This window comes from Engystomops pustulosus, chromosome 5 (assembly GCF_040894005.1).
Source record: "Engystomops pustulosus chromosome 5, aEngPut4.maternal, whole genome shotgun sequence".
NCBI classification, from domain to species: Eukaryota; Metazoa; Chordata; class Amphibia; order Anura; family Leptodactylidae; genus Engystomops; species Engystomops pustulosus.
Window position 1 is genome coordinate 203,584,533 of NC_092415.1, and position 15,861 is coordinate 203,600,393.

At 39.2% G+C, this 15,861-nt stretch overlaps 1 protein-coding gene across 4 annotated transcripts in view; it reads right to left on the minus strand.

Moving 5' to 3' along the window:
- Window positions 1-12,322: 12,322 nt before the first annotated feature.
- ETV1 (ETS variant transcription factor 1) overlaps window positions 12,323-15,861 on the minus strand; it is a 53,550-nt gene continuing 50,011 nt past the window's right edge. For all 4 annotated transcript variants that reach the window (XM_072154385.1, XM_072154386.1, XM_072154387.1 and 1 more), the window contains one exon: window positions 12,323-15,518. In XM_072154385.1, coding sequence (XP_072010486.1) covers window positions 15,297-15,518 — 222 coding nt within the window. In that variant the 3' untranslated portion in view covers window positions 12,323-15,296. The remainder of the gene's footprint in view (window positions 15,519-15,861) is intronic.

A 15,861-nucleotide genomic window follows, 5' to 3' on the forward strand; every position in this document is an offset into this window, starting at 1 on the left:
CAGCTAAAAGCACTCCAATAACTTTTCATTCTTTATGTCCCTGGAACACAATATATAAAACGCAACCATTATAACCAATTGTAGTTGTTACTTATTCAGAAAATTCCCAGAATTCTACTCAACAGTTGAATAGAAAGTTCACGATGGCCACAAAGGGGCCGCCATCTCCGGCACCAGACTTTCTGGATGATGCTACAGCATGGACTGGACTGTACAGGTTCTTACACAGGCTCCAGGTAAGAAGGTGTCAGTGCAGCCTCCCTGACTGTATACTTATGGTCTCTTAGATTTTCGTGGGTATGGAGAGGGCTCACAGGTTGATTCCTCTACATACATGGCTGGTATTTGCTACATTGTGCAGCAAACACCTGCCACCAAAAGACAGCATCAATGGTGCTGCAGTTAAGTGCTGCAGTAAAAATTGTAAAAAATAAAGAAAAACCTAAAAGTTTAAATCCCCCTTACCATGGTTAGATTAGGGTAGGTGGAGAAAATCAGGCGCAGCCCCCAATAATATTCTAAACCTTCTTCTTCTCACATATTAGCCTGGCTGGCACAGTGGCAGAAGAACTGACTACAAGTCCCAGTCGCCATGCCAGTCCCATGTGTCATCGCTGTCCATCACTGCCAGAGACATTCAGCTCACAGCTGTGAGCTGACTGTCAGACATTGCGGTCGGGGCTCCTGTATAAGTAAAGTGGTTGGGGCCCTGGGGCACGTGCCCTTGGAGCCCACCCTATAATCCAACCCTGCCCTTTCCTTTTCTTAGTACGTAAATAAAAATAAACAACACAATCATAAAGGTTTAAGTTATCACAAAATGTTTCAAATTATTTAAATAATTATTTTTTTGGCGTGAACCCCGTAGTGGAATAAAAGAACCTCAAAATGTCCAAATTGACTTTTTATCACCATTTCACAACAAATAGATTTTTTTAATAAAAAGTGGAGTTATTGGAATTATTTTCCTGCTTCCCAGAACATTATATCTAATAATTAGTACTGACATTTGAAGGTAAATGTTTGTCCTGCAGATAACAGGCCTCTGTCAGCTCTGAAACTGGAAAAATAAAAGAAAAGGGGGGGCGGGGGGGAGGTCTTTACATTAACACATTATATTGTTCATTGAAAGAGAAAAAATAATTAAAAAAAAAAAAAAATTTTATCCATAAATTTAAACAAATTTTTGCCCAACTCCCTGGAGTTTCTCTGCCATTTAAAGGACGTTTTGAATAAGTTTCATTGACCTTCTGATAATGCAGAATATTTGACATATTCAGCCCCTTTAATGGCGGATTATAAGAAATCTGCTGTAATCAATGATATTATCAGGTGAGAGTCTGGAGAATGACAAAAAGGAAGAGTAGCACAAACTTTACTCACTGAATAAAAAAAGTTATGGAGGAGCCAGCAGAGGGAAGCAAAGACTGAATTAGGGAAAAGTTAAGAGATTCACTCACAAAACCGTAACTTTTAGGGAAATGTAATGGATGTTTGCAGGAATTGTGTTTCTCTTTACAGAACTTCTAAAGCGCAACTTCCATCATTACCTATATTCATATTCATGGATTATAATATTCTAATAACTACAAAATATTCAGGTAAAGAGTTATCCCCCTCATATGTCATCCAGGATGATATTAAACTTCTCAGTACCACCCACCAATGGCTGAAGCAAATTGTAGAGAAGAAAAAATTGTATTTAGCTAAATGTGGAATTGCTGATTTTTATTGAAAAAAAACTAATAAATATATGTAGATATGTAAATGGACTATTGTGATATTGACCATATGATATATATATATACAGGCGGTCCCCTACTTAAGGACACCCGACTTACAGACAACCCATAGTTACAGACGGACCCCTCTGCCCACTGTGACCTCTGGTGAAGCTCTCTGGATGCTTTAAAATAGTCCCAGATTGCAATAATCAGCTTAAAATTGTCTGCAATGAAGCTTTATTGATAATTCTTGGTCAATTACAGCAAAAAAAAATTGAAACTCCAATTGTCACTGGGGCAAAAAAAAAAATTGTCGGGAACTACAATTATAAAGTATACAGTTTCGACTTACATACAAATTCAACTTAAGAACAAACCTACAGTCCCTATCTTGTATGTAACCCGGGGACTGCCTGTATATATATATATATATATATTGAATGATATATAACTTCTATAATACTGCCCCTATGTACAAGAGTATAACTATTATAATACTGCTCCCTATGTACAAGAATATAACTATTATAATACTGTCCCCTATGTACAGGAATATAACTACTATAATACTGCCCCCTATGTACAGGAATATAACTACTATAATACTGCCCGCTATGTACAAGAATATAACTACTATAATACTGACCCTATGTACAAGAATATAACTACTATAATACTGCCCCCTATGTACAAGAATATAACTACTTTAATACTGCCCCCTATGTACAAGAATATAACTACTATAATACTGCCCCCTATGTACAAGAATATAACTACTATAATACTGTCCCCTATGTACAGGAATATAACTACTATAATACTGCCCCCTATGTACAAGAATATAACTACTATAATACTGCCCCCTATGTACAAGAATATAACTACTATAATACTGCCCTCTATGTACAGGAATATAACTACTATAATACTGCCCCCTATGTACAGGAATATAACTACTATAATACTGCTCCCTATGTACAAGAGTATAACTACTATAATACTGCCCCTATGTACAAGAGTATAACTACTATAATACTGCTCCCTATGTACAAGAATATAACTACTATAATACTGCCCCCTATGTACAAGAATATAACTACTATAATACTGTCCCTATGTACAAGAATATAACTACTATAATACTGCCCCCTATGTACAAGAATATAACTACTATAATACTGTCCCTATGTACAAGAATATAACTACTATAATACTGCCCCCTATGTACAAAAATATAACTACTATAATACTGCCCCCTATGTACAAGAATATAACTACTATAATACTGCCCCCTATGTACAAAAGTATAACTACTATAATACTGCCCCCTATGTACAAGAATATAACTACTACAATACTGCCACCTATGTACAAGAATATAACTACTATAATACTGCCCCCTATGTACAGGAATATAACTACTATAATACTGCCCCCTATGTACAAGAATATAACTACTATAATACTGCTCCCTATGTACAAGAATATAACTACTATAATACTGCTCCCTATGTACAAGAGTATAACTACTATAATACTGCCCCTATGTACAAGAGTATAACTACTATAATACTGCTCCCTATGTACAAGAATATAACTATTATAATACTGTCCCCTATGTACAGGAATATAACTACTATAATACTGCCCCCTATGTACAGGAATATAACTACTATAATACTGCTTTCTATGTACAAGAGTAAAACTACTATAATACTGCCCCCTATGTACAAGAATATAACTACTATAATACTGCCCCCTATGTACAAGAATATAACTACTATAATACTGCCCCCTATGTACAGGAATATAACTACTATAATACTGCCCCTATGTACAAGAATATAACTACTATAATACTGCCCCCTATGTACAAGAATATAACTACTATAATGCTGCCCCCTATGTACAAGAATATAACTACTATAATACTGCCCCCTATGTACAGGAATATAACTACTATAATACTGCCCCTATGTACAAGAATATAACTACTATAATACTGCCCCCTATGTACAGGAATATAACTACTATAATACTGCCCCCTATGTACAGGAATATAACTACTATAATACTGCCCCCTATGTACAAGAATATAACTACTATAATACTGCCCCCTATGTACAGGAATATAACTACTATAATACTGCTCCCTATGTACAAGAATATAACTACTATAATACTGCCCCCTATGTACAAGAATATAACTACTATAATACTGCCCCCTATGTACAAGAATATAACTGCGATAATACTGCCCCCTATGTACAGGAATATAACTACTATAATACTGCCTCCTATGTACAGGAATATAACTACTATAATACTGCCCCCTATGTACAGGAATATTACTGCTATAATACTGCCCCCTATGTACAAGAATATAACTACTATAATACTTCCCTCTATGTACAGGAATATAACTACTATAATACTGCCCCCTATGTACAAGAATATAACTACTATAATACTGCTCCCTATGTACAGGAATATAACTACTATAATACTGCCCCCTATGCACAAGAATATAACTACTATAATACTGCCCCCTATGCACAGGAATATAACTACTATAATACTGCCCCCTATGTACAGGAGTATAACTACTATAATACTGCCCCCTATGTACAAGAATATAACTACTATAATACTGCTCTCTATGTACAAGAATATAACTACTATAATACTGCCCCCTATGTACAAGAATATAACTACTATTATACTGCCCCCTATGTACAGGAATATAACTACTATAATACTGCCCCTATGTACAAGGATATAACTACTATAATACTGTCCCCTATGTACAAGAATATAACTACTATAATACTGCCCCCTATGTACAGGAATATAACTACTATAATACTGCCCCCTATGTACAAGAATATAACTACTATAATACTGTCCCCTATGTACAAGAATATAACTACTATAATACTGCCCCCTATGTACAAGAATATAACTACTATAATACTGTCCCTTATGTACAAGGATATAACTACTATAATACTGCCCCCTATGTACAGGAATATAACTACTATAATACTGCCCCCTATGCACAAGAATATAACTACTATAATACTGCCCCTATGTACAGGAATATAACTACTATAATACTGCCACCTATGTACAGGAATATAACTACTATAATACTGCCCCCTATGTACAAAACTATAACTACTATAATACTGCCCCCTATGTACAAGACTATAACTACTATTATACTGCCCCCTATGTACAAGAATATAACTACTATAATACTGCCCCCTATGTACAAGAATATAACTACTATAATACTACCCCCTATGTACAGGAATATAACTACTATAATACTGCCCCCTATGTACAAGACTATAACTACTATAATACTGCCCCCTATGTACAGGAATATAACTACTATAATACTGCCCCCTATGTACAAGAATGTAACTACTATAATACTGCCCCCTATGTACAGGAATATAACTACTATAATACTGCCCCCTATGTACAAGAATATAACTACTATAATACTGCCCCCTATGTACAAGAATATAACTGCTATAATACCGCCCCCTATGTACAAAAATATAACTACTATAATACTGCCCCCTATGTACAGGAATATAACTACTATAATACTGCCCCCTATGTACAAGAATATAACTACTATAATACTGCCCCCTATGTACAAGAATATAACTACTTTAATACTGCCCCCTATGTACAAGAATATAACTACTATAATACTGCCCCCTATGTACAAGAATATAACTACTATAATACTGCCCCCTATGTACAAGAATATAACTACTATAATACTGCCCCCTATGTACAGGAATATAACTACTATAATACTGCCCCCTATGTACAAGAATATAACTACTATAATACTGCCTCCTATGTACAGGAATATAACTACTATAATACTGCCCCCTATGTACAAGAATATAACTACTATAATACTGCCTCCTATGTACAGGAATATAACTACTATAATACTGCCCCCTATGTACAAGAATATAACTACTATAATACTGCCCCCTATGTACAGGAATATAACTACTATAATACTGCTCCCTATGTACAGGAATATAACTACTATAATACCGCCCCCTATGTACAGGAATATAACTACTATAATACTGCCCCCTATGTACAAGAATATAACTACTATAATACTGCCCCATATGTACATGAATATAACTACTATAATACTGCTCCCTATGTACAAGAATATAACTACTATAATACTGCCCCCTATGTACAAGAATATAACTACTATAATACTGCCCCCTATGTACAGGAATATAACTACTATAATACTACCCTCATAAGATGTTTTTCATTCATACAATGATACCAGTTTGATAAAAAACAACTTATAAGTAGGGGGTTTGATACAGATTTTGTATAGGGGTCCAACAGCTTTAAGTTAAACCTATTACATGTCAATACTAAACCACTGTCATTGCAGCCACCATTCTGTTCTGTCTCTGGTCCCATTGGCCGCTGTCTGGGTCATTACCACTGGTCTCCATTATAAGGTGCCCAATGATGTCAGGCAATGCCCGATGTTACGTGTAGCGGTAAGAAGAGTTTCTCCTACGGAAAGATGAGTTACCTGGAAGCCTGTGGAAGAGATTCTTATTTCCATCATGTAGAAAGTTCACTATTACTTGTAAATGAGACTGATAATTATATAAAGTGCCGCCGCGGAGCGTGATCGCTTTTAACGTTGTGTTTTTGTAACAATGTAAACCATTAGGAATGTAGAAGAGGTAAATTAAAATAATAACAACTTCATGTTTGGAATCGGCAAATTGTAACATTTCGTTAAAAGCAACTTGTAACATTACATTTTGAGGATCATTAAAGTGAAATGAATCAGGCACCGAGACAGCGGGGGCAGGGCACAGCCCACAGTCTCTTCTCATGGCCCCCCGAATGGTGAATCCCTTATTATCCTCACACCCTTTTAGGTATAAGATTTGTCAGATGAATTCTGCACCAGGTCGGATGTCACTGTATCTTCTGTAGAGGAATCCCACGTGATGATCATTATGGGCTCCCAATGTGCGATAGACCCTGAACTCAAGACTGAAGACCCCGATGCTTGTTTCCCTCTAGATCGACCAGCGCTGCAGAGGTTCGTCTAACCCAGTTACAACGAGACCAACCAAAAAATCATATACACAGCAAACTGGTAGCAATGTAAAGTACTGTACATCCTGCAAAACACAAGCCCCGATTTATTTCTATGTTCTCCTGAACACAGTTGTGGTTTCTGAGCCGCAAATTATGGAGCAGGTTCTACCATTACTTGTGCCCGAAGAGCCCACAACATTTGTATACACTTGGCCTATAGGTAACACGTTATTTATGCTATACATTGGGGCCCATTTACTAAGGGTCCACCGGACGCACTTCCGTCGGGTTTCACAATTTTTTCCGATTTGCCCTGAATTGCCCCAGGTTTTTGGTGCACGTGATTAGATTGGGGCGCTTCGGCGCCGGCTTGCATGTGACACAAATCGGGGGCGTGGCCATCGGACAACCCGACTGATTCGGACAAACCGCGGAATTTAACTTTCTAAATTGTGTCGCAAGATCAGCATTTACATGCACCGGGAAGAAGATGGTGAACTGAGCGGGGAGCGACACACGCAGGAAATTGGACGCACAATCTTAGTGAATCGATGCAGCTCCAAATCATCGTCTGAGATTCCGAATCGGCAGTATCAACGGGACGGGTAAATAAATGTTCCCCATTGAGTTGTGTGAAATAAAAAAAATTCCAAGCTTTTTTTATGCCTGTGTCTTTACCTCCTGTGAGAGCTTTAGCCTTTCCCTGTTCTCCCCATGCTGCCCTCTGCATATATACAGCTTCCTGTTTCTCTCTCCTTCAGTCTGTCCTAATGGAGTCATAATCTCCTGCTGCAGCTCCTCCTGTTCATCAAAGCTCAGACATATAAACAAATATCCACGGAGACTTTGCAGACAGCACTAAAGTAAGTACCAGGACTGCTAAATCGCTTGATGAATATTCAGAGATTATTATTAAGGCAGTAAAGACACATAAGCAACTTATGTAAAAGAGTGGCCAATCCCTTTAATCTACTTACTGAGTACAACTGACTACTGATCCTAAGTTTCAGCAGTGGCCAAAGAGGTCGGAATTTAGTAGCATAACCTACGTATATGACATCATTGCCTTTACCGAGACTTCCCCTTTAAGAGATACTGTCCACAGCATTTTCCGGCCTCTCCACAGCTTAGAGAGCACCTTGACTGTACCTTACACAATTCATATTAGCAAACCAAAGAAAAAAAATATAACGGAAGTTTTCCAGACGCCGACCACATCAGGGTCCAATATAGGTCACTAAAAGATTTGTGATGTCACCGGAGACCTCATTCATATTCACACAACTGATTTCCCTCCAATTGGTATTCAAGTGCTATATCGAGATCGAGGTGCGAGACTGAATTTCATCGTAAGTTACTGACAAAGATCTCACTTCATGCAGCCTCGTGAATTCATGGATTTTCCACGGAGAACTGGCAGGGTCGGAGTTTTTTTCTTGTAATCTGCATAGTTCTCAGAGGGGAAGATTTGAAGAGTGGAGGACCTTGGAGGACCTTGGAGTGGAAGTGGAGGACCTTGGAGGCTATGTGCTGCATCAGTTTACCCACAGGGTGTGTTCTATATTTTTATTGATGCATTAAGTAAAAAAAAAAACCCTGGTAAATAGCCTTGCGTACCCATGGGTTTTGTATGCAGCTCCAATGCAGAACTATGGGGCACATTTACTAAGGGTCCGTGGACCGCAATTCTGTCGGGTTTCCCGACTATTTCTGTTCTGCGCTGAATCGCACAGGGGTTTTTGTCACACGATTGGATTGTGGTGCATCGGCGCCGGCTTGCATGCAACACAAATCGGGGGTCATGGCCGTTGGACAACCCGACGGACAAACCGCGGAATTTACAATTCAAATTGTGTCGCAAGATCAGCATTCACATGCACCGGGAAGAAGATGGTGAACTCCGGCGGACCTGAGCAGGGGGAATCGACACATTCAAGAAATCGGGGGCATGCTATAAGTGAATTGCGCCAGCTCCTAATCCTCGTCGGACATTCCGGATTGACGGATGCAACGGGACAGGTAGGTAAATGTGCCCCAATGTGTCTTCATGGTTACATACCACAAACAGTCCCATGTGTAATCTGATCCTGCATTTAGGAGTTGCCCCACTCCTTTTGCCACTTAGATTAGAGGACAGGTAAAAAAAAAATAGTGACACATGATTGCAGCACCAGACTACACATGGTTTCATTTGTAGTCTGTAACCATGGAGACACTTAGCTCTTTATAGAAGCTTTCTGATTTTAGGGAATGTTCTAAAGAAAAGCTTTTTGTAAAAAAATGCTCATAAGGTCGTCAACATTTTATTACAAATCACTCAACTCTTTCACATTCACCTTTGGGTGAGTTACGCTATTGCTCAGCTCCTTGGTGACTCAACCAATTACTCATCACAATGGTGACCCAGCTTAGAAAGTGATTGGCTGAGGGGGCGTCCCAAGGCATTTCTTGTAAGTGCTGTCCATAAACATTCATGAACCAAGGTCCCTGTACCAAGGATATCAAGGTCCCTGCTGGAACTGACTTTCTGGTGGTTCCTGACAAGCAGACACCACTCTCTAGGTATTTCCTATGAGTGTTGCCCCCTAGGAAGTAAAAACCAACAAGGACCTAGGGACCACCTGGACCAACAAGGAAGGGGATCATATGAAACGTAAGCATATTTTTGTTCATTTTTACTTGGAGCATTTACGAAACAAATTTCTGCCCAAAGGACCAACATCTCTTTTCTGTTAATTGGTTGGTGGCTCCTTTAAGGGCAGCTCATCTTGTTTAGGAGGTTTATAGAACTGAAGTAAGGAATCGAGTGCAGGAAGGTTCTGCCAAGTCATGGGATGTACAGTCCAGCTACATACCGGAAAGTCAACCATTTTTATTGGAGACATGCAGATTTTTTTCTGGTGTATTTTGGTCCAGTTTTTTTTAGGTGAGTTCCATGGTCATCTTTAGGCAGGATAGATATTTATCCAGTTTGATGAACACATGACAGTAGGAAAGAGTTACATCAGGATACAACTGTGTCTTCAGCATTGAAGTCAGTGGAAACGTGTCTAGATTTGGGTCACCTTAGAGGAGCAGCTTTTCAATCCAATGTGATTTTGTAACACCATGAGATGTCTATCTTATATGATGTGTTGTCTGGTGATAAGTGGAACCTGCAACAAAAGTTTGGTTCTTTTGTTCTTTCTTTGGTGCCGGTCCCTATCGCAGGTTCTAACCCTTTGCATGCTACAAGCATCTTTGCTAGCACCAATGTCAGGAGTTACCGGATAGCTTGAACGCTGAACCCAAACTTCTAGCTGAAGTCTGTGTTCTGGTTCTTGAACATTGCACTCCAGGTCCGCTCATCCCTAGTGGTGTCCAACAATAAGTAAACAAACAATCTCTATATGGAGACAAATTGTAGGTTAAACCATCATTTTCCCATTAGATGTTGCCATTTCTGTGCCAGTACTACAGTCGCACACCCAGGGCTAACCCAAACTATCACCAACCATTTGTGACTGGATCTAAAAATAATGATATATGGACACCTTGCAACATCTTGCATCCAACACTGTAAAGCTTTTCTTAAATGAGTGCCACCACTCAGATTGCCGAACAAGAAAAACTTCATTCTGCATCAGATTCTACTCAAATTTACAGGATTGACTATTGGGTCGTCCAAACACAACCAAATGTCTATCCAGCACAGTGTCAGTGTTCAGTTCAATTGACTCCTGAATGCTTTGTTTTCCTTGAAGTGAAACTCCTGAGCCCCAATACAGGTCCTCCAAGTATAATTAATTTTTAGTTTTTTTTAGAGTGGTCTCTCACATGGATGAGGAACTTAAGGATTCCCCCCAACCAATAGGACCCTCCAAACCTCTCAAGTTTAAATCCTAACTATCAATTGTCAGGGTTTAAAGTTGTTAGTCGGGTAAATATGGCCTTTGTTTTAAAAGGTGACTTCCAACTAGGTCTGATCTACGGTACACCCCCCTTTGTGATAATATATTGGCTCTAAAGTATCGAAGTAATAGCCCCAAACCCTGTGAATGCATAAATAAGATGAAAAAACATCCATAATTGCCTTCGGAAGAACAGCGGCCAACGAACATTTTTGGTTTTGGCCTTGCCCCATTTGGGATGTAGGTATGTAGTATGCTATATTGGGACATGTTTGGCAATTGTAGAGGCCAAATCACCACAACAATTATTTGCACCTCTTCTGAGACTAGGCAATGTCTACCCTAATTTTAAGAAGGTGTGTGGAGGCTCCGGAAGAGCTACAAAGGAAACCAATCTAGTGGCTACCCTAATTTTAAGAAGGTGTGTGGAGGCTCCGGAAGAGCTACAAAGGAAACCAATCTAGTGGCTACCCTAATTTTAAGAAGGTGTGTGGAGGCTCCAGAAGAGCTGCAAATGAGACCAATCTAGTGGCTACCCTAATTTTAAGAAGCGGTATGGAGGCTCCAGAAGAGCTACAAATGAGACCAATCTAGTGGCTACCCTAATTTTAAGAAGGTGTGTGGAGGCTCCAGAAGAGCTGCAAATGAGACCAATCTAGTGGCTACCCTAATTTTAAGAAGCGGTATGGAGGCTCCAGAAGAGCTACAAATGAGACCAATCTAGGGGCTACCCTAATTTTAAGAAGGTGTGTGGAGGCTCCAGAAGAGTTAAAAATGAAACCAATCTAGTGGCTACCCTAATTTTAAGATGCGGTGTGGAGGCTCCAGAAGAGCTACAAATGAAACCAATCTAGTGGCTACCCTAATTTTAAGAAGGTGTGTGGAGGCTCCAGAAGAGCTACAAATGAAACCAATCTAGTGGCTACCCTAATTTTAAGAAGGTGTGTGGAGGCTCCGGAAGAGCTACAAAGGAAACCAATCTAGTAGCTACCCTAATTTTAAGAAGGTGTGTGGAGGCTCCGGAAGAGCTACAAAGGAAACCAATCTAGTGGCTACCCTAATTTTAAGAAGGTGTGTGGAGGCTCCGGAAGAGCTACAAAGGAAACCAATCTAGTGGCTACCCTAATTTTAAGAAGGTGTGTGGAGGCTCCAGAAGAGCTGCAAATGAGACCAATCTAGTGGCTACCCTAATTTTAAGAAGCGGTATGGAGGCTCCAGAAGAGCTACAAATGAGACCAATCTAGTGGCTACCCTAATTTTAAGAAGGTGTGTGGAGGCTCCAGAAGAGTTAAAAATGAAACCAATCTAGTGGCTACCCTAATTTTAAGATGCGGTGTGGAGGCTCCAGAAGAGCTACAAATGAAACCAATCTAGTGGCTACCCTAATTTTAAGAAGGTGTGTGGAGGCTCCGGAAGAGCTACAAAGGAAACCAATCTAGTGGCTACCCTAATTTTGAGAAGCGGTGTGGAGGCTCCAGAAGAGCTACAAATGAAACCAATCTAGTGGCTAAGGGGGCACCAATATGGAGTCTAATATCTCCCACCAGTAGAAATCATCTAGAACTGCATAGAAATGTTGTATACAGTATTTTTAATTGAATGACAAAGTTTTTAGTAAATTTTGCACACATCCCGATAGGATTGGTCAACGTGCAGGTTAAAAATTTTTATTAGCGCAAATACATTCATCAGAATTAGCCTTTGCGCGGTCTGTAGTCTTGCATTCCACAGTGACAATGGAGATATTTTTGTAAAAAAAAAAAAAATTATTGTTAAAATAAATCAGAACAGTGGAGAGTGAGAAGGACCATAAACTTTTGAAGTTTTTTGTAGCCAGAAAAAAAAAGGAAAACAAAAAAGGAAAAAAAAATGAAAAGAAAGAAACACACACGCACACAAAACCCATAAAGTTTCCAATAAATTTTCAATACATATTCTTTCTGTACAGGTCTTCTTAAAAATAAAAACAAAAAAAATGTCAGAAATGTAACCATAGAAATTTCTCCCAATCTGATTTCTGTTCATTTACATAGATCCTCCAGGTAAGTGGCAGTAGAACCAGTCGATCCATCGGTTTCCTCCTCAAGTCCCGAGAGTCCATTCAAGTCTCCGATCCCATGTTACAAAAAGTTCCTCCGACAGCAAGCAGATGCTTACCAGTCCATGTTGATGCGCAAAAGCTGATTGCATTGCGGCACAAGCTATGTCCTAAGCAATAAATGATTTGGAGTCATCTATTTTGTCCTGAAATGCTACCTGTAGTTACAGCGATGCGTTATAATTACCGTAAAGAGTAAATCTAGCATCAAAGATACAGAAAATATACAGCAGCAGAAGCAACTTCTTCTAGTATTTATACATGTTATGAACAGAACACAGCAGTAAAAGGCATAAATGCATATTAATGGGGGGGGGGGGGTACCATGTCTAAAAATTACTAAAGTACCTATTTAGTGTATTGGTTATTTTTCATACTTTTTGTTGTTTTTGACAATTTTTTTTTAAATTTTTTTGTCCAAAGAATGCTTCTTGCAGCCAAACAGCATAACGGTGTCTTACACAGAGTACAGGTAATGTATATTAATAAAATAATTCATAGGGTGATTATTTTCTTTATAAAAACAGACTTTTTTTAAGTTACGTAAAACAAAAAAATGTAAACAATTGTAAAATTTGCACCTTTTTTTATTTAAAAAAAAAACATGTTTTAGGTCTTCTCAAGGTTCTGTCATGTGTGATCTATCAGAAAGGAGGAGAGACTGAGCTGTTTTATAAGTTTTGGATAAACAAGATAAATATCTGCAGCAATTTCCTTAGTTTTGTAACTATTGGGTGCTCCAACTCCAATCAATTCAATTTAGGCAGGGGTGTAGTTATAGAGGGTGCAGGGGTAGTCTTGGTTCATGGAGTGTTCAACCGGTCCATCTGCTGTATAAGATGGTGTCGAGATTATACATGGCAACAAAGAAGACCCTTACCGATTTTGGAATGGAGACCAAAACCCTCAGTACTTACGAGGTAAGGTTGGGTCTATCCATGATATAAATTGAACTCTCTTGTACCAAGTTAGGGATACAAGACTTGCTTGATTGGGTGCAAAGAGCCACCAATATCAACATCTTGGTCACCAAGAAAAAATCTAAGACCTCAGGACTATTGTACCAAGTGACTTTGTGTGACCTACCTGCATCGTGAACTCTACAAATTTCTTTGACTTGTACAGAATTGCCAAAGCCCATCACCACCAAGCCCATGTTAGGAACATCTTTACATCAATGGTGGCAATTTGGCAAAGAATCTATCCTAACCATTCGTAGACATGACACAGGATGGAATCTCAGAATGGGACATTTGGACACTTTGGTAACTTGGCCTATATCTCTAACCCGTGCATAAAACGTTTACTCTATAACATTGTACATGGCCTAGTGAGACCTTGAAGAAAATCTTCACTCTTCATCAGATGTACTCGTAAATAAAGGCTCCACAAAGGAGGTCCAAAAATAGGCAACTTAAAGGGAACCTACCGCCCCATATCTACCTTTTATTACTCAGATATGTAAATTTTCTAAAGCGGCTACTGGGGCGTATAGTAGCTGGAGCTGAGTCTACACGGCTGGGCTACTCCACGCCCCAGTAGCCTCTGTTCCTCCTACCAAAAATCTTTGGTGCGCAGCTCCTCGTAGCTGACTGTCATTGTGCGAGAATCCTGCCGTCTGTGCATGCGCAGAACAGCATGCCCAAAGCCGAAGCCACTGCGCATGCGCAGACGGCAGGATTCTCGCAGGAGGGCACTCAGCCACGATGAGCTGTGGGCCAAAGATTTTTGGAAGTAGGAACAAAGAGGCTACTGGGGCGTGGAGTAGCTGCGCCGTGTAGCCTCAGCCCCATGCCTCAGTAGCCGCTTAAGAAAATTTACATATCTGAGTAATAAAAGTTAGCAAAAGATACAGGGGCAATAATGGGCTATCCTCACGTCCTACAGATGTACCTACCACCCGATCTACCTTTATAGGTAGATATGGGGTGGTAGGTTCCCTTTAAACCCAAAAATATACAAGAGTCAACGGTCAATGGAATTGGCTCATGCTTGCACCGTTTCAGGTACAAAAAGTTCTAATAAAAATTCCAAGAAAAAAAGCTTAAATTTTTAACAAACCCTTTTACACCCCGAAAATTACCTGTACTCTGTGTATCCAGAAAAAAAATGTACACTATACCATGAGATCTTAAAACTGAAGAAAAGAAACACAGTCGTGACTTATTAATGAATTACCGTGAGCTTCCCTTCCCGAGCATAATGAATATTATATATCCATCGGTTATCGTCCTGTTACATACATAGTATCGTTTTATCCCCGTCCCTCGATTAAAGTGCTTTGTCCATGGCAGACCATAGGAGATATGCAACAGGAAAAGCCCATTTATGATCTACTAAATATATATATTTATATATTTATAAAAAAAGGTGGATTTTGCTTTTCTTGGGTCTTGCGAAGAAAAGTTGAAATGATCGTCGTCATAGAAATGTCTTTTTTCCCCGCCCCCTCCCAGGTTAGTAAACATATCCTTCATTGTATGGGTGACTGTTACAGTAGCCTCCATCTGCCATGTAGGGAATATTTTCCTCAAAATGTGACAGTGGGACTGTATCCTCTTCGTTAATGTGTCGCTCCATGTCCGTTTTCAACAGCGGCCGTTGATTGTCTGGGAAGGCCATAGAGAAGAGGGCTTCTGGATCACATACGAACTTGTACACATATCTCTCTCCGGCGACCTTGGGGAAATGGAGAAATACTATATTTAGAATCATCATCCATATAAATGATCATAAAACCATGACAAAAAGTTTAGTTTTTTTGGAAAAATGTAGCAAAACCATATTGATATCAAGTGACATGGACGACCAGCTTGAAGAACAACCCATGGCAACCATACTTCATTAGCCGAGAACCCGTCACAATTAGAGTTACATTTTTATCAAATTTTAAAGCTTTGGAGAATATTAAAAATTTGCCAAAATTGTGGTATAATTTGCACCATAAAACTGTCTAATATGAATTGTGCCACATTTACTACATGATGTAGACACCGTGTAGAGGCTTTGATGACCAGTACTA